This window comes from Aquarana catesbeiana, linkage group LG05 (genome assembly GCF_042186555.1).
Source record: "Aquarana catesbeiana isolate 2022-GZ linkage group LG05, ASM4218655v1, whole genome shotgun sequence".
In the NCBI taxonomy this organism is placed as follows: domain Eukaryota; kingdom Metazoa; phylum Chordata; class Amphibia; order Anura; family Ranidae; genus Aquarana; species Aquarana catesbeiana.
The window spans coordinates 58,891,014-58,918,383 of record NC_133328.1 but is presented as its reverse complement, the minus strand read 5'-3'; the positions used below and the strand labels follow the sequence as shown (position 1 = coordinate 58,918,383).

The 27,370-nt window shown below is 43.5% G+C and overlaps 1 protein-coding gene across 11 annotated transcripts in view; it reads right to left on the bottom strand.

Annotated features, from left to right (window-relative positions):
• KIAA1217 (KIAA1217 ortholog) overlaps positions 1–27,370 on the bottom strand; it is a 901,007-nt gene that overhangs the window by 403,296 nt on the left and 470,341 nt on the right. For all 11 annotated transcript variants that reach the window (XR_012244377.1, XR_012244386.1, XR_012244385.1 and 8 more), the window contains exon 2: positions 15,671–15,945. Coding sequence is in view for 2 of the 11 variants with exons in the window: in XM_073629773.1 (XP_073485874.1) it covers positions 15,671–15,784 (114 nt within the window). In the remaining 9 variants the exon portion in view is untranslated. The remainder of the gene's footprint in view (positions 1–15,670; positions 15,946–27,370) is intronic.

Here is a 27,370-nt window from a genome sequence, read left to right as displayed (position 1 = left end):
CTAATCCCCGGGGGTTCCCTGAGACCTGAAACTTATTTCAAGGGTTCCTCTGGGGTAAAAACGTTGAGAAAGGTGGGTCTAGACTGTTGTAATGGTGCAAATGAAAACCCATGGCTTTGTGTAACTAAAAGGCAGGCTTCATCCACCCACCGGCTTGTATACAATTTTTGGGCAATTTTGTAGGCATTTTGCCAAGGCACCCCTGAAGACACCTGAAGGCACCCTGGTTGAAAAAGGCTGGCATAGAGCACTACATTAAACAGGCACAGAAACACACCATATCTAGTAAATAAGGGAGTGATTTAACCCTGTCAGGTTCTCCTTTACCATCTGTGTCCCATAGGGGAGATCTCCCCTTCACTTCCTGTCCCATAGCCAAAACAGGAAGTGAGAGAAAATCCCTCCAAAGTAATCCTGGGATGTCACTAGGGTCTCCAGAACTACTGTCCCTATTGGAAGATTTCCTCTCTATTACTGTTATGATGTCAACCCAAATTTGGAATTTCATTTTACTTTCACTTTTGATGATAACAGTAAACAGGACAAATAGAGAAGGTGAATCTCCAAAATGGTGGCCATAGACAGCATTAAAAACTGACAGGGGTTTTAATCCCTCTGTAATCTAGCCAAAACTAAAAAAAGCTTTGCCTTTAGTTACACTTTAACTTACATAGGTTGTAAACTAATACTTTGTTGACGCACCTTTTGATTTCATTACAGCACTCTTTTTGGGTGAGTCTATCAGCATGGCACATCTTGACTTGGCAATATTTGCTCACTCTTCTTTGCAAAAACACTCCAAATCTGTCAGATTGCAAGGGCATCTCCTGTGCACAGCCCTCTTCAGATCACCCCACAGATTTTCAGGTCTGGGCTCTGGCTGGGCCATTCCAAAACGTCAATCTTCTGGTGAAGACATTCCTTTGTTGATTTGGATGTATGCTTTGGGTTGTTGTCATGCTGAAAGATGAAGTTCCTCTTCATGTTCAGGCTTCTAGCTGAAGCCTGAAGGTTTTGTGCCAATATTGACTGATATTTGGAACTGTTCATAATTCCCTCTATCTTGTCTAAGGCCCCTGTTCCAGCTGAAGAAAAACAGCCCCAAAGCATGATGCTGCTACCACCATGCTTCACGGTGGGTATGGTGTTCTTTTGGTGATGTGCAGCATTGTTTTTGCGCCAAACATATTTTTTGGAATTATGGCCAAAAAGTTCAACCTTGGTTTCATCAGACCATAACACATTTTCCCACATGCTTTTAGGAGACTTCAGATGTGTTTTTGCTAAATTTCTTTGTAGGAAAAGTCTTGCCACTCTACCCCATAGCCCAGACATATGAAGAATACAGGAGATTGTTGTCACATGTGCCACACAGCCAGTACTTGCCAGATATTCCTGCAGCTCCTTTAATGTTGCTGTAGGCATCTTGGCAGCCTCCCTGACCAGTTTTCTTGTCATTTTTTCATCAATTTTGGAGGAATGTCCAGTTCTTGGTAATGTCACTGTTGTGCCGTAGTTTCTCCACTTGATGATGACTGTCTTCACTGTGTTCCATGGTATATCTAATGCCATGGAAATTTGTTTATACCCTTCTCCTGACTGATACCTTTTAAAAATGAGATCCCTCTAATGCTTTGGAAGCTCTCTGCGGACCATGGCTTTTGCTGTAGGATGCGACTAAGAAAATGTCCGGAAAGACCTACTAGAACAGCTGAACTTTATTTGGGGTATAATCAGAGGCACTTTAAATGATGGCAGGTGTGTACTGACTCCTATTTAACATGAGTTTGAATGTGATTGCTTAATTCTGAACACAGCTACATCTCCAGTTATAAGAGGGTGTGCAAACTTATACAACCACATTTTCGTTTTTTTATTTTTAATTCCCCCCGCCTAAAAGGTTTCAGTTTGTTTTTCAATTGAGTTGTACAGTTTATAAATCACATTAAAGGTGGAAAAAGTTCTGAAATTATTTATCTTTGTCTCGTTTTTTTACATCACAAAAACCTGACATATTAACAGGGGTGTGTAGACTTTTTATATCCACTGTATGTGATACAGATGGCTTAGCTGTTTCGGAATGCACAGCTTAAATGCCAATTGTGGGCATCAAATTGGGTTTTGAGACTGGCGTTATCCTAGCAAAGCTCTTTGAAGATTCTGGCATGGCAAGGATGCTGGCAAGAATGGCAAACTGAGAATGCATAGCTTCATGTCAGCTGCTGAAATAATGAAGAAAACTCTGAAAGGGAAAGGTTCAGATAACCAGCTGATATCTTGTATGTATACTGAAGATTAAAAGAAAGTTTATTTACACTTTATAGTGGAAGTTTAGGTATGGCGATCTTTACATAGTTATATAGTCTGTATGTGCCATACCCGTGGGAAGCTGAAAATCACTGTAGCAGGCACCGCTGCTTCAGGGTCCCGTGCCAAGCAGCTGCCCTGCTGCATTGTAAACCTAGGAGACTGCTTACTCGGCATGAATGCCATTTAGGGAACACTTTGCATTTACTCAATAAATGCAAAGCGTTTTCTGACTGGATGAGGTGGAGTTGTGGGGCAGTGATATCATGATCTCCACTCCATTCAATCAGAGACAGCTTTACATTCATTGAGAAAATGCAAGATGTTCTCTGAATGGTGCTTACATTAGTGTGTGACCTCCTGTATTCAGCAAGCAGCAGGACCCCCGAAGCTAGCGGTGATTGCTGTAGTAGTGGTGTCTACTACACTGATTGTCAGCTTCCACAGGGATCCCCCAGATATGGCACATATATACTAGCTGGACCAATGTAACTACGTAAAATTTGTCCTACCCTGTTTCCCCGAAAATAAGACCTAATGTGATTGTCGGTGATGGCTGCAATATAAGCCCTACCCCCCATATAAGCCCTAGTAAAGTCCTTATAGGTCTTATTTTCAGGGAAACAGGGTAGGACTTATTTGGGGGGTAGGGCTTATATTTCAGCCATCACTGACAATCACGCTAGGTCTTATTTTCGGGGAAACAGGGTAGTTTTTTGGAGGTTCGACTTTTCCTGACTTAGAGGCTAACAGCCACCAACTGCCATTCCACTGTCCAATGAGAATGCCTAAATTTCCAGTAATAGAGCTCTCATTGGACCGGCAGATAGATTAGCATTTTTGTTTATAGAATTTATAATAATTTCATTGATCTAAAACAGCTCCAGTATTAGAAAATGTGCCAAGATTTTATTTCAGGTCCCTTAGGCTTAGGTTATAAAAAAGACGCAAGTTACTTTGTGTCTACTTGTGACTCATCTGCTATTATAAAACGATGTGAAAGAGCAAGAATTGCTTGAATTTTCTAAATTGTTTACTTGTAACCAACCTGGACAGATGATGGTGTTACATTACTCAACAAATATATCATTTAATCATAAAATATTAGTTTAAAAAAATGCTAATTTTTTGTAAGAACAGAAAAAAAAAGGTTTTAGTCCATCTCTCCTGGTTCAAGTAAAGGCTTTGAGAATAAAACCAGCAGAAGTTAAGAAAGGTGGAGGAAAAATCCGAAAAGGACTAGGAAATGTGTATGTGTCAGTGAATGCGTCCTGCCAGAGGCGTAACAAGCAGATGCTGCAGGAGGTAATTGTGTGGCAGTTAATTGTCTTCTCCGGGGTCACCGGGTGCCGGGGCAGGATTTCACGCAGACTTCCTGCTGCAGAGCCACATTCAGAGCTGTCCAGCAGTGATATAAATAGAAGAGGGAGCATGCCTGGAATCTGTAGGGACAGCTCCTCCTAATAACAACCTTTGTACAGCCGAGAACAGACTGCACCATGCGTTTAACTGAGTGCAGCCAACGGCCCATCACACCTGTGTGTGTGGATTTATTTACAGTAAAATATGTCTAAAATGTGTCTATTTTATGTTAGGAAAATGCGATTCATCCCAAGCCAACTTTTTTTTTTTTTTTTGCTCAATAGATTTTGGTTTTTTATTGAAGCCGCCAATGGAAATCATGGGGCCCCATACTGCCTGCCTGACAGGGCCCTCTCCCATACAACCTGCCTGACATGTCATCCCCTGTGCTACTGTGCATATGCCTAAATTATTTAAAGGGTCCTGACCCCTACCTGAACTGACAGGGCCCGGGCCCAGTACAGGGCTCTACCCCCTCATTGGCCATACAAACAAACAGCAACTGCCCCAACCTATAACTAGCCTTAAAGTGATTGTAAGGGTTTATTTTGTTTTTTTTTTAAATAACAAACATATCATACTTACCTCCACGGTGCAGCTTGTTTTGCACAGAGTGGCCCCGAACCTCCTCTTCTGGGGACCCCCAGCGGCTCTCGCGGGCTCCTCCCCACATCATATAACCCCCTAGGAGAAGTGCTGTCCCAGGGGGGTTACCTTGCGGGCGCGCTCACGAGTCCATCATTCAGCGTCCATAGATGCCGAATGTATGACTCGGCCCTGCCCCCCGGATCATTGGATTTGATTGACAGCAGCAGGAGCCAATGGCTGCACTGGTATCAATCTATCCAATCAAGAGCCGAGAACCCCGGGCAGAGGGACAGCACGTCCCCGCCGGATGAAGTTCCAGGGCTCAGGTAAGTAAAACGGGGGGGGGGGGGGGCTTGGGGGTGGGTCACTGCCAGGTAATTCTTCACCTTAATGCATAAGATGCATTAAGGTGAAAAAAATCACGAGGGTTTACAACCCCTTTAAAAGCAAGGAGCACATGGAAGGGCAACACATGTCAAACAACAACAAAGAAAATTTCCCAGTTCACCCCTCCCCTAACTGGTAACCCTGCACATACATAACCATGTAGAGATATAAGTGAGTACAGTACTCTAATGTGTATGTACACTCAGGCGCCCCTAATGGACGGGCCGCTCCCCCCTAACCTCGCCGCCTCTAAAACGGGTCACTGAGATTTAGGGCAATGTGAAACACTAGCCCAAAAGAAAAAAAATCTAAAACATCCAGCCTGTCCAGTTGCCTGGTCCTCAATCAATGACCATGGGGTGTGGGATTGGGGGTGCATGCTTCTCCTTACAGACAAGGCAATTGTCCTCCAGTCCAGTCAAAACTGGCCAAACAGGGTGACAATAATCATCTTTGGGACTATAAATTAAATCAGGGCAACAACTACATACAATTACAGCTTGGTTTTACTCTTTTATCTGGCAAAATCCAGGGGTAGACATTATTGTGATGGGTTGTAGACGGATGGTAGGAGACTCAAAAGACTAACGACAGCCATAGATGAGTCAAAAACCGAACGTTCTGCCGATCGAAAAACAAAAATGGTGCATACGAGTGTGCCACCATTTGTTTCATTTTTCTAAACAAAATCCAGCTTTCGATTGCAGCACAAAAATCTTGTTTAGCAGCTGGCACACTGATGATGTGAAAACCGATGACCAAGCATTTTTGTTTAATTTTCGACTCACCTATGGCCTGCCTTAGTCTCTGCAGCCGCTGTGGGCTCCATATACAAATCAAACGTCTTTTCTCAGCACATTCTGTTTTTATTTTTTGGCTATAATCATGTGATGCCGTAAGTAGGATATTTGGCGGAGCCTGTATTAAAGATGATATCATGCATGGTAAGGACATCCTTAGCATGGTTAATGGTATAGCTTGACTTGTACAATTCCTGCTGTAATTGTAGAATTGGGTCTCTCTTTTGACATCCTGTTTCTGGTTATTGCTGTACCCCCCTCAACAACCCCCCCACTTTACTACCCCATGAAAAATACACAGTGCTTCCAAGCTGGGTTGAGCTTGCAGAAGGCAGGGTTCATAGTTGACACAGTGACGCTGTCCCCATAAGTCCGCTGCACTCAGTCATGTGATATCACTAATCACATGACCAAGCGCAGCAGACCCCTATGGAGGAATATTGCCTTGCACCTCTTAGTTGGGAAGCTCTGCAGACATGTTAGTCTATATAGGATAGTCAAGTGCAGAGGTGATCAGTCCAGGCTGTCACTGTGCTCTCGAAAGTAGGGTCCCGATCTCAAGGGAAAATATAGTGCAATACAGGAGGAAATTTACTAAAACTGGAGAGTGCAAAATCTGGTGTAGTTCTGCAAAGAAACCAATCAGCTTCCAGGTATTTTTTTTTTTGTCAAGGCTTAATTGAACAAGCTGTGGTTACAAGCTGATTGGTTACAATGCACAGCTGCACCAGAATCTGCATGCTCCAGTTTTAGTAAATCTCCTTCATAGTGTATTTTTAATGAACACATAGAGTTATTGTTGCACTATTACGTTTAAAGTCATTTGCTAATGTCTGATGTGAAATTTTACCTTCTTGTTCTTACACTCTTTGTTATTGTATTAAGTATACAAATTTGAATATCAGCCAGGAAATGAAGACTGTAACCAGTGCCAAGCTGGAGAATTAAGGGCATCTCCAGGCAACAAGTAAAACCAACCAGCAAACCACTAACGTCCTTTAGGAAGCACTCCAAGAATGTGCTAGTGAGAAATTCCATCCTGTTGACATTTATATAAACTTATAAGGTTCCCTTAAGCAAGGCTTTCGCAGTGCCTCTGAACAGTCAGTCTGCACCACAACGCATTGCAGTGCACATAAAAGCCCAATGATAGAAAGAAGGAAGTAACCTCATGGGACAAACGCACGACAACGCAAATGCAAAAACATGCAGCAAATGCGCAATTTCTAGTGTGAATGGGCTCTTAACCACCTCAATACCGGGCACTTCCCCCCTTCCTGCCCAGGCCATTTTGCAGCTTTCAGTGTTGTCGCACTTTGAATGACAATTGCGTGGTCATGCTACACTGTAACCATGTGAAATTTTTATCATTTTCTTCACACAGATAGAGCTTTCTTTTGGTGGTATTTAATCACAGCTGGATTTTTTATTTTTTACAAAAAAAAAAGACCGAAAATTTTGAAAAAAAAAAAAGTTTTTCTTAGTTTCTGTCAGTAAATTTTGTAAATAAGTAATTTTTCTCCTTCACTGATGTGCCCTGATGGGCACTGATGAGGGGGCACTGATTAGGTGGCAATGATGAGGAGGCACTAATATGGCACACTTATGGGCACTGATAGGCAGCACTCATGGGTGGCACTGATGGACACTGATAGGTGGTACTGGTGAGCACTGATAGGCGGCACTGATGGGCATTGATGGGTGGCACTGATGGGCGGAACTGATGGGCATCACTGATAGGCGGCACTGACTGGTATCACTAATGGGCACTGATTGGTGGCACTGGTGGGCACTGACTGCTGGCGCTTTATTGTAATTAGGGCACTGATGATCAGTGCCCTGATTACCTGTCTTGCTGTCCCCTGCGAGGAGATGCCACTGATCAGCTCTCCTCACAACACACTCTGTCAGTGTGAGGTGATGAGAGCCGATCACCGGCACTTCCGTGTGTTTACATGTGACCGGCTGTGATTGGACATAGCCAATCACATGGTTAAAGAGCCATGGCCGTGGCTCTTTACAGAGATCAGGGTTGCACCATGTCCTAAAACGGCACGGCCATGATCACCGAGCTGCACGCCCACCGTAGACACGCGCGGGAGCGACTGTTTGGGTGTGCCGCCATATGACTTCCACCCAGATCGAGAGCCGCACTGTCCCTCCGTCATTTGACGGTGGGCGGGCCGCAAGTGATTAAACAATCTTTTGCTCAAAAATTGTCTGACACAACATAGAAAATACCAGTTTAGCCTAATTCTACTGTAATTCTTGTCAGAACAATACAGGACTCTTTCAAGGCCCTGTAATTGGAATTAGCACACTTTAAATCCTTTAACGAGGATCTATCGCAGTGCAAATCTGGTGCCAGCAGCCACGGTAATTCCAGCTCCAATAGTGTATATTAAAGTTGCTGCAGTTAAAAAGCTCGTAATTGGATCTTGGGATTAAGCTGGCGGTCCACCGCGAGGCAAGTTACCGCCTGTCCCAGTCCCTGCCTCTCCACGTGTTCCCAATGCTCTTGACTGATTGTCCCGGGGGCCCAGAGTGTTCAAAGCAGGCCGGTCACCTGAATACTTCAGCTAAGTATAATGGAATAGGACTCTGGTTCTGTTTTGTTGTAAAGTTTATTCTTCAAATATGGAAAGGCTTCTTCACAGTAAGAGCTGTGAAAACGTATAATAGACTTTTTTTGCTAGAAAACGACTTAGAACCCCCAAACACCACATATATTTTTAAGCAGGGGCCCTAGAAAATAAAATAGTGGGTGTTGCATATTTTTGTCACATGATATTTGCACAGCAGATTTTCAAATGCCAATTTTTTGGAAAAAAAAAACTTTAATGAATTTTAATGCACAAAAGCACAATATAATACCCAATTGTTTGGTACCAAACATGTCACATTTTGAAACTGAGTACACCCTGACACGGTGTCAAACTATGGTACCTAAATAATCTCTATAGGTGACATTTTAAAAGCTTTTTCAGATTAGAAGTTTAGAGTCACACAGGACTTTTTTCACATTATGGCACTGCAGTAACACAATGACGTAGTGTGAAAGGGCACTTAACCACTTGCCGACCAGCCGCCGTCATTGTACGGTGGCAGATCGGCTCATTCCTGCGAATCGCCGTACTGGTATGTCGGCTCCGTCCGCCGTCCACCTGCAATCGTGGGCACAAGACCCCGAACAGGGATCTGTGTATGTAAACACACAAATCCCCGTTCTGACAGGGAAGGAGAGACAGATCAGCGATCTCTTTCCTCCCCCAGTCAGTCCCAGCCCCCCCACAGTTAGAAACACACATGAGGGAACACATTTAACCCCTTTATCGCCCCCTAGTGTTAACCCCTTCCCTGCCAGTGACATTTACACAGTAATCAGTGCATTTTTAGCACTGATCACTGTATAATTGTCAATGGTCCCAAAAGAGTGTCAAAAGTGTCCGATCTGTCGAAGTCCTGCTAAAAATCGCAGATTGCCGCCATTACTAGTAAAAAAAAAAATAATAAAAATGCCATAAATCTATCCCTTTTTTTGTAGACGCTATAACTTTTGCACAAACCAATCAATATCCAAAGACATGCTGGTAGATTAATCGGATCCTGTCTAAATTGTCCCTAGTATGTATGAATGTGAGTTAGGGACCTTAGATTGTAAGCTCCTTGAGGGTAGGGACTGATGTGAATGTACAATGTATATGTAAAGCGCTGCGTAAATTGATGGCGCTATATAAGTACCTGAAATAAATAAATAAATAAATATACGCTTATCGCAATTTTTTTGTAGCAGAATACATGTTGGTCTAAACTGATGAAGAGATCTGTTTTTTGAAAAAAAAATTGGGGATATTTTTTATAGCAAAAAGTAAAAAATATTGTGTTTTTTTCAAAATTGTCATTCTTTTTTTGTTTATAGCGTAAAAAATAAAAACCGCAGAGGAGATCAAAATACCACCAAAAGAAAGCTCTATTTGTGGAAAAAAAAAGGTAAGGACGTCAATTTTGTTTGGGTACAACGTTGCGCGACCACGCAATTGTCAGTTAAAGTAACGCAGTGTCGTATCGCAAAAAATGGCTCGGTCATTAAGGGGGCAAATCCTTCCGGGGCTGAAGTGATTAATGAAATAGCACCCTAACATCCATTTCCATAGACATGGTTTACATCACAGTTCAATGCACTAATGTATGTTGCTGTGCTGCAAACTGACAAAAATATGCAGGCAGTGCAACACACATGGCACATGCCTGCAGCATTTTTTTGGCAGCGCAACATAACACATGCATTGCGTGTGCATGCAGCATTTTTTGGCAGTGCACCACAGATATACATGCATTTATTTTTTTTACTTGCCTCATTTTTTAGCAGTGCTGCAACCCATGTCCATTGGAAGGTGCACTGGAGTGCCATGTACAGCCCCGTATCACAATGACATGTTTAACATGCTTTGTAGTAAACTGTGCGGTAATGCATGCTTTACCACAAAGCCACAGTGTGAACAGATCCTAATTGAAACAATGTTTCAGCACAGTAGGTTTCTAAATGATTCTTTTTTTATATCTATCTTTATAATCATATTGTAACCTGTACAGTCTGCATAATAGTGCCGGTTATCAAACTGCAGAATGCCAACACAGCGATAATAAATAGCATAGCAAAATGAACACAAATTCTCACACTATCCTCTCATAGCAAGTATGAAAATGAAAATGGAAATTGATGGCATGTTTAGAAAAGCTTCTCTAATTCATTCGTCCTCCCGTCAGTAAGACAGAGCTCTTTGCTCATGACTAGACATATGGTTAATCGTTAACACGATCCATTTCTGCCTTTATGCCGTTTATAATAAATTTAGTACCTTCTCTTTTTTTTTTTTACCGTTTGATCTTTTGTGAGACAGAAAAATGTGTGTGTACACAAGAATGTGCAGAGCGACTAATTCGATCTCACTTAGGTTTGCTGTAAGTAGATGTACACCCTAATATCCCTATGTATCATAAACTGCGGCCATTCTTTTTCTAAAATAAATATTTGCTTTCACCATCTGCTCATTTTTTTTCTCAGCTTCTTTGCAGTGACTTCCTTTCTACTTGCACTACTGCAATGGATGTAGATTGTGATAGCAGTGGACCCTGTGTGAGGAATACAGTAGTAATACAGTGGATTACGAGCAAAATTCCTTCCAGAAGCATGCTTGTAATCCAAAGCACTCATATATTAAAGTGAGTCTCCCCATAGGAATCAATGGAAACTCAGATAATTTGTTCCAGTGTCTCTTCTAGTGTATGCAATACCGCATGTGGCCAGAGGTGGGGGGCGCCAGAGACACTCGGAGACCACTCGGAGACGCTTGGAGTGTCTCTGAGTGCCACATGCGGTACTGCACATCCAACAGGCTTGAATCCTGCTCGTCTTGCGAAACAATGCTTGCAAATCGAGTTAGGATTTAAAAAAAAAAAAAAAAAAAAAACAGCTCGTATTGTGAAACGCTCGTAAAACACATTACTTGCAATCCGAGGTTTTACTGTATGTGTTAAAACAGCCCCACATGGCAGAGTGACTTCATCCACTGGGCAGATAACCTCTAGCAAGACTTCTTTACCTGGATCTCACCCTTGGGTACTGTACCCTCCTCGACCAGGCGGGGCAGCTTGAGGATTCTGTGTTATGCCCAAACAGGCTTCTGGCCTAATTAGCACACAAACTGCACACACCTCCCCAGGCTGCAGCACAGGGAGGAAGCTACCTCACCAGGCCACTTCTCAAATGTTTATATACTACTTAGTTAGATAGTTGGTAAGGTTGAATAAATACACCAGTCAATCCTGTTCAACCTGCGTGGGTGTGGATGTGTTTATGTCTAAATCATTAACCATATCCCTGATATTGCATTCAGTAAGATGCCCATCTAAGAGTTTTTTATATTATTGACACTTCCCGCTGACACCACCGATTGTGGAAGGGAGTTCCACATCCTTACAGTGATGAACCCCTTTCGTAGTTGAAGGTAAAACCACTTCTCCAACTTCATTGAGTGGCCATGTATCTTCTTAAAGGGTAAGTTCACCTTTGTACACTTATTTTTCTTCTAAATTCCAGCTCCCCTATGCACCAATATAGCATTCATGTACTTTTTTGCGAAAATATCAAAGCTTTCCATTAAATCTACAGTCACTTACGTTTCTTGTCCTAATCCATGTTTCCAGACGTTTCAATTAGTAATATCTTCTTCCTGATCAGACTTTAGGTCATGACACAGGAAGGAGTTGACCAGCTGACCTCATTAGCACACACCCAACCATTCACAATCAATCAGTGATCACCCTTCTCACTAGATACACAATCAGATTGCATAGTGTATGGCCATCTTTATACAAGTACATAGGAGGGAGTAGACAAAAACACTGAGCTGTGAAACCCCGTTTACAATCTGCATAGCGGGAACTCTCATTCAAACATGCGTTTTTTTGGGGGGTTTTAGCATGGGGGGGAGGTGTTTTGGAGCATTTTCACTCATCACACATAGGGCAGCCCATCCACCTGAATGGGCTGTCCTACACACAGCAATCACCCCAAAGAAGCTTCAGAACTTTTTTTACAGTGGAGCTTGGTGCGTTTTTTTTGGTGCAGCGCATTTCTGAAATGCAAGGAAATGCACAGATGTGAATGGAGCCTTATCGTTCTTGTGTTATCACACCAATTTCACTTTCAGGCCCCATTCACATCTAGCATAGTGGAAGCGAACGTTTTGCGTCCCATTTTTCCTGTGACACACATAGGGCAGCCTGTTGATTTCAATTGGCTGCCCTACATGTGGTTAACGGGACATTTTGGCGTTCTGTGGGTTGTGTGTTTTTTACTGTGCATTTTGCAGCATTTACCCCTCGTTTTTTCACATGACAAAATGTTTGTTTGCTTCTGTGTTTGGTGTTCCGTTAACAATTAATGGCACTGAAGTAAGTAGTAATTTTAGGTGTATAAACATGGCCATACACTATGCAATCTGATTGTATATTGTGTATTTAGTGAGAAGGGTGATCACTGATTGATTGCATTTCATTTAAAAAACATGCACCTGGGAATGGGAGGGTGGATGATGCAGGGTGTGTGCTAATGAGATCAGCTGGTCAACTCCTTCCTGTGTCATGACCTAAAGTCTGATCAGGAAGAAGACATTACTGATGGAAATGTCTGGAAACGTGGATTAGGACAAGGAAAGTAAGTAACTGTAGATGAAAAGCTTTGATATCCTTGCAAAAAAAGTACATGAATGCTATATTGGTGCATAGGGGAGCTGGAATTTTGAAAAAAAAAGTGTACAAAGGTGAACTTGCCCTTTAAGCTCCTCTCCAGGTTTACATCACTGACCATGAACCTCCTAGTGGATGACCGGGACATAAATATTTATAACCCCACATTGTTACTGTTATGTCTATTGCCCCAAATGTCAATGACTTGCATGTCATTGCATGTCGGAAGCTCTCCTCTCGTTATTTACTCAAATCCAAAGCACTTTGCTTCAGCAGCCAGGACAAGTATTTGGCAATTGCCAAAAGGACTCTGGGCCAGCAGTTACATATGGGGGATTTCCATTCCCCGCTTCCCTCATTGGCTACTGGCAAGCGCCCTGCGTGAAACCTCCTTCACATCACTAAACCATAAATTTCACCAGCGCTTAGGATAAGCAAAAATTATAATAATAATATAACAGGTTAAGCAGCTGGGCTACACTCCCTAGTTTAGGGGTATTATGATGTAATTCTACTTTATGAACAGCGCTGACCTGTGATAATCAAACTGTTTCATTACATATTGGTTCATTGGATCCATACAATCCCTTAAAGTGAAAAAGCTCCAATACAAAAATACTATACAAAAACAATCCACAAAAAAGGCTCATTCAGCAAACTGCAAAGTCTGTACTATACATATAACAAAGTGCCAAAGTGTTCTGCAAGTAAAGTGCTATCCAAGACAACGCAAAAAGTGCTTCCAAAAGTGCTTCAGTGCTCCACCACCTTTTCCACGCTAGAGAACTCATCAGATTGCCATTACTACGGGTAAGTCATATAAAGCATGATTATGTCAGGGGGTTTCCATTAGCTGTGCTATTTCTCAGCTTCCATCAGGGTATTCTACTCCTTTCTGTAACGTTGGTCAGGATCACTTTCACATGGATTATTTTGGTGTTACATATAAAGGCAAGGGGGATCGAAATAGTGTAAAACCTTTTAAACTTTTATTAAATAACACTTCCACTCCTCCTACTCACATTGTTTGGTGCTATACCTCGCACCGAGGGATGTTCCCTACAAAATACATAAAATGACTGCAGTGTAAAGTGATATCCTCAATATGCCGACTGTGCAGTATGCATACCATTCTCAGTGTCTCATTTCCCAATTCTCCCAGGTGTACTGAGTGCTACTTCCAGGTGTATGCTGCACGATGACATCACTTCTGGTTCCCTCCCGATTCGTTTCGTCACATAAACGTTATCAAGAGTCGTAATGATTTATATCACTTACCTGTAGTAAGTGGTCATGGCAATCTGGTGAGTTCTCTAGCGCGGAAAAGGTGGTGGAGCACTGAAGCACTTTTGGAAGCACCTTTTGCATTGTCTTGGATAGCACTTTAAATGTACAGCATGTTGGCACCTGTTTGAAGGAGTGCAGAGTCCTATAAAGTACAGACTTTGCAGTGTGCTGAATGCACCTTTTTTGAGGACTGTTTTTGTATAGTATTCTTGTATTGGCACTTTTTCACTTTAAGGGATTGTATGGATAAGTGCAATAATATGTAATGAAACCCAGTTTAATTATCACAGGTCAGTGCTGTTCATAAAGTAGTGCTCCTTCATATCACCTTGCACCTGTTATGTGATGGGGCGCAGTGTGAAGGACGTTAAATTTAAATAAAACTGCCCCTGAATGGCATGTGTAATAAGGAGGGTATATTCATTCCCCACACCTCCTCACTATCTACTGTCATGCTGGTACCTCTTCCACATTATGCCTGTAATGTGATGGGGCACAGCATGTAGGACATCACACAGCACTGAAAATTTGAGCTGTTACTAAACGTCAATGAGGGGGCAGGGCTATACATTCCCTGCTTCCCCCTTCTAGCTACAGGTAGCTGGAAGATGAGGCATACTACAATCTCCACATTGAACCCGGTAGTAGAGAGTGGGCAGCATTAGGGAAATGGAAGACAGATATTCGAAAACTCTCAATCCCCAGCACGTGACCGTCAATTCAGGTTTTTCCACCCCCCCCATCCAGACGCCCTAAGGCAGCTGTCTAAGTAGCCTTATGTTGGCGCATGCCCTGTAGGCCATTTATGGGGAACTTCTAAAATACAATACAACTACAGATGAGCAAGTAATAGAAAATGACTCGCTCTGCTGGGTGAATATTTAAAGGAGTTGTAAAGGCAGAAGGTTTTTTATCTTAATGCATTCTATGCATTAAGTTAAAAACCTTTTGTGTGTAGCAGCCTCCCCAGCACCCCTTAAATACTTACCTAAGCCCCTTCTCTCCAGCGATGTCCATGCATGTCTAAGCTATCTGGGACACTCCTCCTGATTGGCTGAGACACAGCAGGGGCGCCATTGTCTCCAGTGCATGTCAATCAAAGTCAGTCAGCCAATCAGGAGAGAGAGGGGGCGGGGCCAGAGCTCTGTGTCTGAATGGACACACGAAGCTGTGACTTTGCTCCAGTGCCCCTATAGGAAGCTGTGGGGGCACTCTATAGGAGGGAGGGGCCAGGAGCAGCAAAGAGGGACCCGAGAAGAGGAGGATCGGGGCTGCTCTGTGCAAAACCAACTGCACAGAGGAGTTAAGTATAACATGTTTGTTATTTATTTATTTTTTTTTATAAATGAGCCTTTACAATAACTTTAATTCACCCAATTAGTGAGTTAGTAAAAAGTGGTTTAGTAAATTCAGCATCTCACACATTGAGTAACTAAAATAAAGCACATTCTCCCTTCCCCTTGGGGATCCCTGTTTTTCCAGTGAGAAACAATAGGGAATTTGCGTTTACTATTGCAAGGGAAAAGAATGCTCACCCTTGATGATATCATTATCACACAAGGAATGCCCCTCTTATAATGATTTTGTTATAGGTCCCAGAGATTAATATTGATGTCCGTTGTCATATCTTCAACAATAAAGACGAATCATTGGAAGAGTCATGGTGCCTAGAAGGTGCATTGTCCTACCTGTTCTCTTAGGCGCTCCTGGTGACCCATTATTGCTGTGGCATGATGAGGGTATTTGTATTTCAGATGCTCCAGAAATGCCTCCCTTTTCCGATCCATGTCGGAGGTCTGCATTCCCAGGATTTCTTTTGAACTACGGGGCCCACCTACTGTGTGTCTCCGAGGAATATTCCGTACAGCTTTAGGTGGGATGTTTCCATTAGACAGGTTCTCTTTAGACTGGTGACATTCTGTTTCATCCAATGAGCCGCTAAATGAACTGTTTTTCGTCTGACCTGAAAAATATGTAAAACATAACATCACATTAGTGGGCAGTATGCAAACCTTTATATGGCTATGTAAAAGGCTGCCAGACATCATAAAAGGAGGTGATAATTGCATTTTATAAACATATGTATTTAGCAGCTTGAGTATTTTTTTTCAGTTTGCTTGTCAAACCCTGTTCTGTTATATTCTCGAAATACAGTTAAAGTTGAAAAAGTGCCTCCTGTCTTCACTCTTTACAGAGCTTTTAACTTAAAGTGGCATTAAACACAAATGCAAACTTTGATTATACTGCACCCTGCCAATACTTGGATGTGATGGCTGCATTTGTTTTCTTTTTTTAGCCTTTCTTCTATTTTCAGCTGGTGATCCTGCCTATAAGTCTGTTGTTTTTTTTTTAAAGAACAAGCTGTTCTGCAGTTGTAGCAGTTACAGAAATGAGACAAACCATTTACCACTGACAGGGGTAGTTACAATGATCAGCTTTTACTTATTTATGTAAAACCTTTATCTCGAAAGGAACAAAGCTGTTTGCTGGAACTGCTTATAAAGTATTAGCTGAAGTGTGGCTTAAATCTGTTAGTGTATCTAGATCTGCTATCCATCTAACACTGCCCTCCCCCCAGACTGAGAATGCTGCTGTCCAAAGGTGCCCCCTGTGCTCCTTCATCCAGAGTGCCAGATCACCAGGTGAAAACAGAGAGAAAAAAGCCTAAAAAAAAAAAGAAAACAAATGCAGCCATCATAGCTAATGCTAGGTAAGCTGCAATATACAGTCAGCTCCATAAATATTGGGACATCGACACAATTCTAATCTTTTTGGCTCTATACACCTCCACAATGGACTTTCAGCTTTAATTTGAGGGTATTTACATCCAAATAAGGTGAACGGTGTATGAATTACAACAGTTTGTATATGTGCCTCCCACTTTTTAAGGGACAAAAAGTAATGGGACAGATTAACAATCATCCATCAAACTTTCACTTTTTAATACTTGGTTGCAAATCCTTTGCAGTCAATTACAGCCTGAAGTGTGGAACGCATAGACATCACCAGACGCTGGGTTTCATCCCTGGTGATGCTCTGCCAGGCCTCTACTGCAACTGTCTTCAGTTCCTGCTTGTTCTTGGGGCATTTTCCCTTCAGTTTTGTCTTCAACAAGTGAAATTCATGCTCAATCGGATTCAGGTCAGGTGATTGACTTGGCCATTGCATAACATTCCACTTCTTTCCCTTAAAAAACTCTTTGGTTGCTTTCGCAGTATGCTTCGGGTCATTGTCCACCTGCAATGTGAAGCACCGTCCAATGAGTTCTGAAGCATTTTGCTGAATATGAGCAGATAATACTGCCCAAAACACTTCAGAATTCATCCTGCTGCTTTTGTCAGCAGTCACATCATCAATAAATACAAAAGAACCAGTTCCATTGGCAGCCATACATGCCCACGCCATGACACTACCACCACCATGCTTCACTGATGAGGTGGTATGCTTTGGATCATGAGCAGTTCTTTTCCTTCTCCATACTCTTCTCTTCCCATCACTCTGGTACAAGTTGATCTTGGTCTCATCTGTTCATAGGATGTTGTTCCAGAACTGTGAAGGCTTTTTTAGATGTTGTTTGGCAAACTCTAATCCGGCCTTCCTGTTTTTGAGGCTCCCCAATGGTTTACATCTTGTGGTGAACCCTCTGTATTCGCTCTGGTGAAGTCTTCTCTTGATTGTTGACTTTGACACACATACACTTACCTCCTGGAGAGTGTATTTCTTCACCAGGGAAAGAATTCTTCGGTCATCCACCCCAGTTGTTTTCTGTGGTCTTCCGGGTCTTTTTGTGTTGCTAAGCTCACCAGTACGTTCTTTCTTTTTAGGGATGTTCCAAACAGTTGATTTGGCCACACCTAATATTTTTGCTATCTCTCTGATGGGTTTGTTTTGTTTTTTCAGCCTAATAATGGCTTGCTTCACTGATAGTGACAGCTCTTTGGATCTCATATTGAGAGTTGAAAGCAACAGATTCCAAATGCAAATAGCACACTTGAAATGAACTCTGGACCTTTTATCTGCTCCTTGTAAATGGGACAATGAGGGAATAACACACCTGGCCATGGAACAGCTGAGCAGCCAATTGTTCCAATACTTTTGGTCCCTTAAAAAGTGGGAGGCACATATACAAACTGTTGTAATTCCTACACTGTTCACCTGATTTGGATGCAAATACCCTCAAATTAAAGCTGATTAAAGCAAATTAAAGTCTGCAGTTAGGGCACATCTGGTTGGTTTCATTTCAAATCCATTGTGGTGGTGTACAGAGCCAAAAAGATTAGAATTGTGTCAATGTCCCAATGTTTATGGACCTGACTGTATTACTTTTGGTTTTTGTTTAATACAGCTTTATTAGCTGAAAGTATAATAAGATCAATGTTCCTATTTTTGAACATAGGAATTTGTAAACCCTTTATCCTAAAGACAGATCCTGAGACTGTATAGACTGAGGATCCACAGCCTGTAAATGGAGTCAGGAAAACACAGACAGACCCAGGGAGCGTAGTCTGTGCCATTGCTGTGATCAGGGGCCCCCGAAGAGGCCCACTTCCTGCTATGGTGCCCCAAGTACTTATCAGTGAAGGACACCTATTTCCAGAGCTTCTTCACTCTCATCCCAGATTTCACCACCATAAAAGAGAAGAGGAAGCTCCATTTTCTTCTAGGAAAAGAGGAGCCATCAGAGAAAACAGCTGCACAATATGCATAGCTCCCAACTGTCCCTGATTTTGAGGGACTGTCCCTAATAATGAGCAATGTCCCTCTGTCCCTCTTTCCTCCTCATTTGTCCCTTGTTTTGATCTGATCTATATAGTTGTATATAAAATGCACTATTTATCTTTCCAAAAATCTTTCCCAATGCTAAACCTTTCATCCAATTTCTAAATTGCTGCATTTGTAAATTTCAAAAACCAGTATAAAGGAATAGTAGTGGTAAAAAAAAACAAAACAAAAAAAAAAAACACTTATGGATTATCAGAGTCCCCTCTTCATCACACCCCAACCCCCCCCCCCCCCCAATCACATCACAGCCCCCCCCCCACATTCATCACATCACAGTCCGCCCGTCATCACATTAAAGGTCTCTATATCACATCAGTGACCCCCCTCTATATACATGAAAGCCCCACCATCACATCAGAGTATCCTCATAATATCAGAGTCCCCCAACAAAGTGTCCATTTTTCCTATCAGAGCCTTTCTTCACGGCTCCAGAAGTATGGCAGAGGGCGGAAAAAGGTGTCCGTCTGTCCTCTCCTTAATTCTAATTCACGTAGCTGCCAACTCTGGAGGAACCTTATATGGTGAACTTCAACCAGTCACAAAAAGTCATATAGCCCCAAAAAACAGATATATCTCTATCATTCTGCTGCAGACCCGCACAGAAGGAGTGAATATTATTGGTTATTTAGACCAGCATTCCTCAACCCTTTAAAAGTATGCAAAATCTTGGGTCACCACAGTCTAAAATGTAAATCACATCTCAGTCTCCCCTTCATCATATCTCAGTGCCCCCTTCATCACATCTCAGTCCCCTCTTCATCATATCTCAGTATCCCCTTCATCACATCTCAGTCCCCTCTTCATCATATCTCAGTCTCCCCTTCATCACATCTCAGTCCCCTCTTCATCATATCTCAGTCTCCCCTTCATCACATCTCAGTCCCCTCTTCATCATATCTCAGTCTCCCCTTCATCACATCTCAGTCCCCGCTTCATCATATCTCAGTCTCCCCTTCATCACATCTCAGTCTCCCCTTCATCACATCTCAGTCTCCCCTTCATCACATCTCAGTCTCCCCTTCATCACATCTCAGTCTCCCCTTCATCACATCACAGCCCCCCCTTCATTACATCACAGCCCCCCCTTCATTACATCACAGCCCCCCCTTCATTACATCACAGCCCCCCCTTCATCATATCTCAATCTCCCCTTCAACACATCACAGCCCCCCCCTTCATCATATCTCAATCTCCCCTTCAACACATCTCAGTGCCCCCTTCATCATATCTCAGTCCCCTCTTCATCACATCTCAGTCCCCCCTTCATCACATCTCAGTCCCCCCTTCATCATATCTCAGTCCCCTCTTCATCATATCTCAGTCTCCCCTTCATCACATCTCAGTCCCCCATTCATCATATCTCAGTCCCCCCTTCATCACATCTCAGTCCCCCCTTCATCACATCTCAGTCCCCTCTTCATCACATCTCAGTCTCCCCTTCATCACATCTCAGTCTCCCCTTCATCACATCTCAGTCTCCCCTTCATCACATCTCAGTCTCCCCTTCTTCACAACCCCGTCCCCCCTTCATCATATCTCAGTCCCCTCTTCATCATATCTCAGTCTCCCCTTCATCACATCTCAGTCCCCCCTTCATCATATCTCAGTCCCCCCTTCATCATATCTCAGTCTCCCCTTTATCACATCTCAGTCTCCCCTTCATCATCTCTCAGTCTCCCCTTCTTCACAACCCCGTTCCCCCTTCATCATATCTCAGTCCCCTCTTCATCACATCTCAGTCCCCTCTTCATTATATCTCAGTCTCCCCTTCATGACATCTCAGTCCCCCATTCATCACATCACACCCCCCCCTTCATCACATCACAGTCCCCTCTTCATTATATCTCAGTCTCCCCTTCATGACATCTCAGTCCCCCATTCATCACATCACACTCCCCCCTTCATCACATCACAGTCCCCCTCCATCAAATGACAGACCCCCTCCATCATATCAGAGTCCCCTCAATCACATCACAGCCCCCCCCTCCCCATTCATCACATCACAGTCCGCCCGTCATCACATTAAAGGTCTCTATATCACATCAGTGCCCCCCCCTATTCATGAAAGCCACACCATCACATCAGAGTATCCTCATAATATCAGAGTCCCCCAACAAATTGTCCCTTTTTCCTATCAGAGCCTTTCTTCACGGCTCCAGAAGTATGGCAGAGGGCGGGCAAAGGTGCCCGTCTGTCCTCTCCTTAATTCTAGAGGCGGCCCTGCATGCTGCTTGATCTGGATCAGTGTCATTCATTGCCCTGATGCACCATAGCAACGAATGACACTGCTCATCCTGGCCCTAGACCCAGGGCCGTCTTTAAGGTAGGGCAAAAAGGGCAGCTGCCCTGGGCCCTGTCATTGTTGTGGGGCCCAAAGCAGCTGCCTCATACTTGCCAACTATCTCAGTTTAAATTCCCTTGTCCCTTAAAGTTTTAGTCCTTTGCTGTGTCCTGATATCTCAGTGTGAAGTGCTGGTACTAATGCTGCCCAGCTCTGCCCTATTGTTGTGTACAGATGACTCACCTGCAGACCCTGTGTTTACATGTAAATAACCGGAACCCATATGTAAATAGCTGCATCCAGCGGCATAGATGTGTAAATAAAGGCGGCATTCATATGTAGATCATGCCCCCCTGCAGTGAGGAGATGATGTGCTGTAACCTCTAGCAACCAATCAGTGAGCAGTATTACTGTACAGTAATCTCTAGCAACCAATCAACAAGCAGAAATCATGTGCTGTAACATCTAGCAACTAATTAGTGAGCCGTAATGTGTGCTGTAACCTCTAGCAACCAGTCAGTAAGCGGTAATGATACACTGTAACCTCTGGAAACCAATTGCAATCGCTGCCTGATCTGATTCAGTAAACTGATTTTAAGTCTAGCTGCTATATATTATATGTCTCAGAGCAGGTGGAGAGTGAAATTGTATGGGGGGGGGGGGCAAGAAAAGGTTTGCCCAGGGTCCAATCAACATTAAAGACGGCTCTGCCTAGACCAGACCTTCATTTGTTGTTATAGTGCTGCCAACCATCCCATACGCACTATGGCAACCCATTACGTGGTGTGAAAATACAGGACAAACTATATTTGTATCACCCCAGCAGAACCCAAAAGGCACCCTAGTTGAAAAATGCTGATCTAGACAAACAGAATATCAAGCATTTGAATAAATCGGGCCTATTAGTTTTATCATTATTAATAGCATTCTAATTTTCTGGTATTATATTTTATTGACTTACATGTGCTTAATAAACTTATTTATTAAATCAGAATTTTTATTACTACTATTATTATTGTTTTCCTATACAGTATTAGTTTTTTGCTGACTTGTTGCTTTTGTACCTTCCTACACGTTCATTATTTTTGCATTGTACTTTCCATAACAGACCCCAGCCATAAGGAATCCCTGGAATGTGCTGGTAGATTTTAGCTGAAGTTTCCTGCAGTGACAATCCTCAGTCACTTAATTATGTGGAAAATCAGGGAACAGATCAGCCAACTGTGAAGGAAATATCATATGGACGTCGCAGCATGTCTATTAGTCGAGCCATGTGCGAGGGGCGGCTTTGCTGATTTGCTGTGAGATTTGCAGCTGCTGTGAATAGTAAAGGATGGGGGTGGACACTAAAGCCTCGTACACACGATACGATTGCTGGCAGGGGATTGTCTGTTGACAGACTGTTGTCCTAAAACTTTACTGTTAGTACGCTCCTTCTGACAATTGTTGTCCAACTTTCTGCCAACAAATGTTGGATGGCAGGCTAGTAAATTTTCGACGGACAAAGGTCTGTTGTCTGATTTTCGTATGGTCAATACACAAAATCAATATTGAACCCTACGGACTTATGCCCCGTACACACGGTCGGACTTTGTTCGGACATTCCGACAACAAAATCCTAGGATTTTTTCCGACGGATGTTGGCTCAAACTTGTCTTGCATACACACGGTCACACAAAGTTGTCGGAAAATCTGATCATTCTGAACGCGGTGACGTAAAACACGTACGTCGGGACTATAAACGGGGCAGTGGCCAATAGCTTTCATCTCTTTATTTATTCTGAGCATGTGTGGCACTTTGTCCGTCGGATTTGTGTACACACGATTATAATTTCCGACAACGGATTTTGTTGTCGGAAAATTTTATATCCTGCTCTCAAACTTTGTGTGTCGGAAAATCCGATGGAAAACGTGTGATGGAGCCTACACACGGTCGGAATTTCCGATAACAAGGTCCTATCACACATTTTCCATTGGAAAATCCGACCGTGTGTACGGGGCATAAGACTGGGATGCCATTAAAGTTCATGTGCGTGTAAAGGCAGGCGTCCCAATACTATTGGTAATATGGTGTATGTTCATATGAGCTGAAATGCAGTATGGATTACTTTTTTGGGGGAAGGGAAAGGGATCACCGCTCCAGGTGGAAATGTGGATATAGAACCCTCCTCAGAACTGGAAAACCAGGTGCTGGCTAAGCATATAGCAACATGAGGCAAAAAGGAAGTTCTGGACAGCCGCTCTCCGGAATATAACCTTTATTAGTAAAAAGTCAAACAAATACAAGCCACAGCAAAAAATGGGACAAACGAACTGACGCGTTTCACACCTAACAGTGCTTAGTCTCTAGATTGTAAGCTCTAATGAGCAGGGCCCTCTGATTCCTCCTGTATTGATTTGCATTGTACGTGTACTGCCCTCATGTTGTAAAGCACTGTGCAAACTGTTGTCGCTATATAAATCCTGTTTAATAATAATAGTCATAGCTATGACTAAGCACTGTTAAGTGTGAAACGTGTCAGTTCGTTTGTCCCATTCTTTGCTGTGGCTTGTATTTGTTGGACTTTTTACTAATAAAGGCTATATTCTGGAGTGCGGCTGTCCAGAACTTCCTTTTTACCTCATGGATTACTTTTTTATCCCTGTGTAAATGATGTATGTCTTTGTGCATAGGGCCTATAATGAAGGTTTGAGGCCTGTTCGGCTATTACTTTTAGTCTGATCACAGGGGAGCCGGACTAAACTCTAGTAAGTAGCCCTGTTCAAGGATCACTGAGCACAGACACAGAGACAAGCCTATAAAGTGTGTTGTTGCTTCTCTTGCCCCAAAGCAGAAATATATAAAATACACTCGCATTTACAAAACACACTGCATACACTGCATTACTGTACACAGACGTGACACACGGCCCAGGAATGCCATATACCTCTGCTTGGGGGGGAGCAGCGGGTAATGTTTACGTAAATTTTAAAAGTTCCTGTTGCGGAGTCAGTGGCATGCCTCGTTTAAACATCTGCTGTTTTGCTAAAGTGGACCCATATGCAAGAGCAAAACTATAGATCATTGGTCCCCATAATAAGATTTTGATGCAATAATGACCATCACAATGTTTTATATCATGACATAGTTATTAGAATTCAAGCACACAATTACTCTAGAATCCCAATACAAATGTCTTTCAGCCTGGGTTCACACTATTGAGAACACAGACATTGCATGTGATTCGCACCGCATTGCTGTGCAGATCACATGATGTCTGTGCAATGCGAATTCAGTTGTACGGCTGAACTCGCATTGGAATCGCACAAAAAAGGTGCAGGAACCTTTTTTTTCCGCTTGCACTGGAATTGGATCGCATGGGGGTTCACCCCCATGTGATCTGATTTCTGTCTGAATTTACAGTTCGCACTGCGATCTGCAAAACCGATCTGGGGGTGTCATTAACAAATATACAAATATTGACACCCACAGCGGTGAACTGCCTGTGAGGGAGATGCGATGCGGAAACCAGCACTGGAATCGTGCCTGTTCCCACATCGCAATAGTGTGAACCCAGAATTAACTGTAGCTTTTTTTTGCAGAACTACAAGCAGCTGTCAGATTTTTGTCTGAGGAGACACTTATTTGGAGCCTTGGGAAGCCTGTGTTGGGCATACAGGGTTAATTTCAGTGCTGGCTGGGATGACCAGAAGCCCCGAGGGCAATAAACCTACATTGCTAAAACAACTAAACAGACTCTCCATACTGCACAACCTGCAAAGGTGATCTGAGACTAACAACAACAATTGTGAAGTCTTCTCCTGCACAGTTGTTATTGACTGGAAACGTCACAGTGGGGTAAAGGCTCAGTGCCAACAAAAATGGAACTTCCGCTTTTCGGATTCTTCCCCCCCTCTGGTGTCACATTTGGCACCTTTCAGGGGGGAGGGGGGAGCAGATACCTGTAAAATCCAGGTATTTGCTCCCACTTCCGGGCATAGATTGCCACAGTATCCGTGGCGATTTATGCCATGTACGGCCCCTCCTCAGTCCCCCCCCCCCTTCTTCTGGGAGATACACAGGTCCCAGAAGACAGCAGGGACCAGTAAGATCGTGCAGCGCGACACACGCATGCACAGTAGGGAACCAGGCTGTGAGGCTGCAAGGCTTCACTTCTGGATTCCCTTACTGAAGATACCGGCGCCTCCACCCGGGAACCCAGGGACAGATCGAGTGAGGACATCACGGGCGCCCCGGGCAGGTAAATGTCCTAATATTAAAAGTCAGCAGCTGCAGTATTTGTAGCTGCTGACTTTTATTTTTTTTTTTTTTCGGCGGAACGCTGCTTTAATAATTCAGTACTGGATTTGTGTTATCTCCACATGCACATGGTTTTCTATGCTTGGTTTGGCTCAAGAGCTCCCTCAAAGTGGGAGTAAACTCCCATCTCTGTACCCATAGCAGTGGCGGCTGGTGCTGAAAATTTGGGGGGGGGGGGCGCAAACAAACTAGCAAAATACTGAAAAAAAGAACATCAATTGCAGCCTCACTGTGCCCATCAAATGCAGCCACTGCGCCCCATCAAATACAGCTACTGTGCCCATTAAAAGCAGCCACTGTGCCCATTAAATGCAGCCACTGTGCCCCATCATATGCAGCCACTGTGACATCAAATGCAGCCACTGTGCCCATCATATGCAGCCTCTGTGACATCAAATGCAGCCACTGTGCCCATCAAATGCAGCCTCACTGTGCCCCATCAAATGCAGCCTCACTGTGCCCCATCAAATGCAGCCTCACTGTGCCCCATCAAATGCAGCCTCACTGTGCCCCATCAAATGCAGCCTCACTGTGCCCCATCAAATGCAGCCTCACTGTGCCCCATCAAATGCAGCCTCACTGTGCCCCATCAAATGCAGCCTCACTGTGCCCCATCAAATGCAGCCACTGTGCCCATCAAATGCAGCCACTGTGCCCCATCAAATGCAGCCTCACTGTGCCCCATCAAATGCAGCTACTGTGGCCCATTAAACGCAGCCACTGTGCCCATTAAACGCAGCCACTGTGCCCATTAAATGCAGCCACTGTGCCCCATCAAATGCAGCCACTGTGCCCCATCAAATGCAGCCACTGTGCCCCATCAAATGCAGCCTCACTGTGCCCCATCAAATGCAGCCTCACTGTGCCCCATCAAATGCAGCCACTGTGCCCCATCAAATGCAGCCCCACTGTGCCCCATCAAATGTAGCCTCACTGTGCCCCATCAAATGTAGCCTCACTGTGCCCCATCAAATGTAGCCTCACTGTGCCCCATCAAATGTAGCCTCACTGTGCCCCATCAAATGCAGCCTCACTGTGCCCCATCAAAGGCAGCCTCACTGTGCCCCATCAAAGGCAGCCTCACTGTGCCCCACCAAAGGCAGCCTCACTGTGCCCCATCAAAGGCATCCTCACTGTGCCCCATCAAAGGCAGCCTCACTGTGCCCCATCAAAGGCAGCCTCACTGTGGCTGCAAACTAGCACATTATGATATTACCTTGCAGGTCAGAAAAAAACAAAACTCGCCCAACGGTTTACTACCGCTTTACGAAATTGACATGGTAGCCCCTGTTTAGAACAAGAAAAAAGTTTTGCATAGACCGAAGAACTGTTAAAATCTCTCCATCAGGTTTTTATTGCTGTGAGTGTCCATGTTGGAGAGATTTGCCCTCACATCCTCATCATTCTCCTGTTAGCCCAGGCCAACTTGATGACACATACCCAAGGGACATGTCATTGACAGCCTGGGCTCACAGAGAGTAGGTTGAAAGACACGGGGCATAATCTAACCCAGAAAACAAGCGTTGCTGAACCTTGGAGAAGAGTATGACAAGCCCTCAAATAATTTTTTTTTACATTCTTGGCGATGAAATTTAATTTTTTTTGATAAAAATTGGATTACTTATTTAATTTTTTTTATACACTATATTACCAAAAGTATTGGGATGCCTGCTTTTACACGCACATGAACTTTAATGGTATCCCAGTCTTATGCCCCGTACACGCGATCGGACATTGATCGGACATTCTGACAAAAAAATCCTAGGATTTTTTTCAACGGATGTTGGCTCAAACTTGTCTTGCATACACATGGTCACACAAAGTTGTCGGAAAATCCGATCATTCTGAACGCGGTGACGTAAAACACGTACGTCGGGACTATAAACGGGGCAGTAGCCAATAGCTTTCATCTCTTTATTTATTCTGAGCATGCGTGGCACTTTGTGCGTCGGATTTGTGCACACACGATCGGAAATTCCGACAACGGATTTTATAGCCTGCTCTCAAACTTTGTGTGTCGGAAAA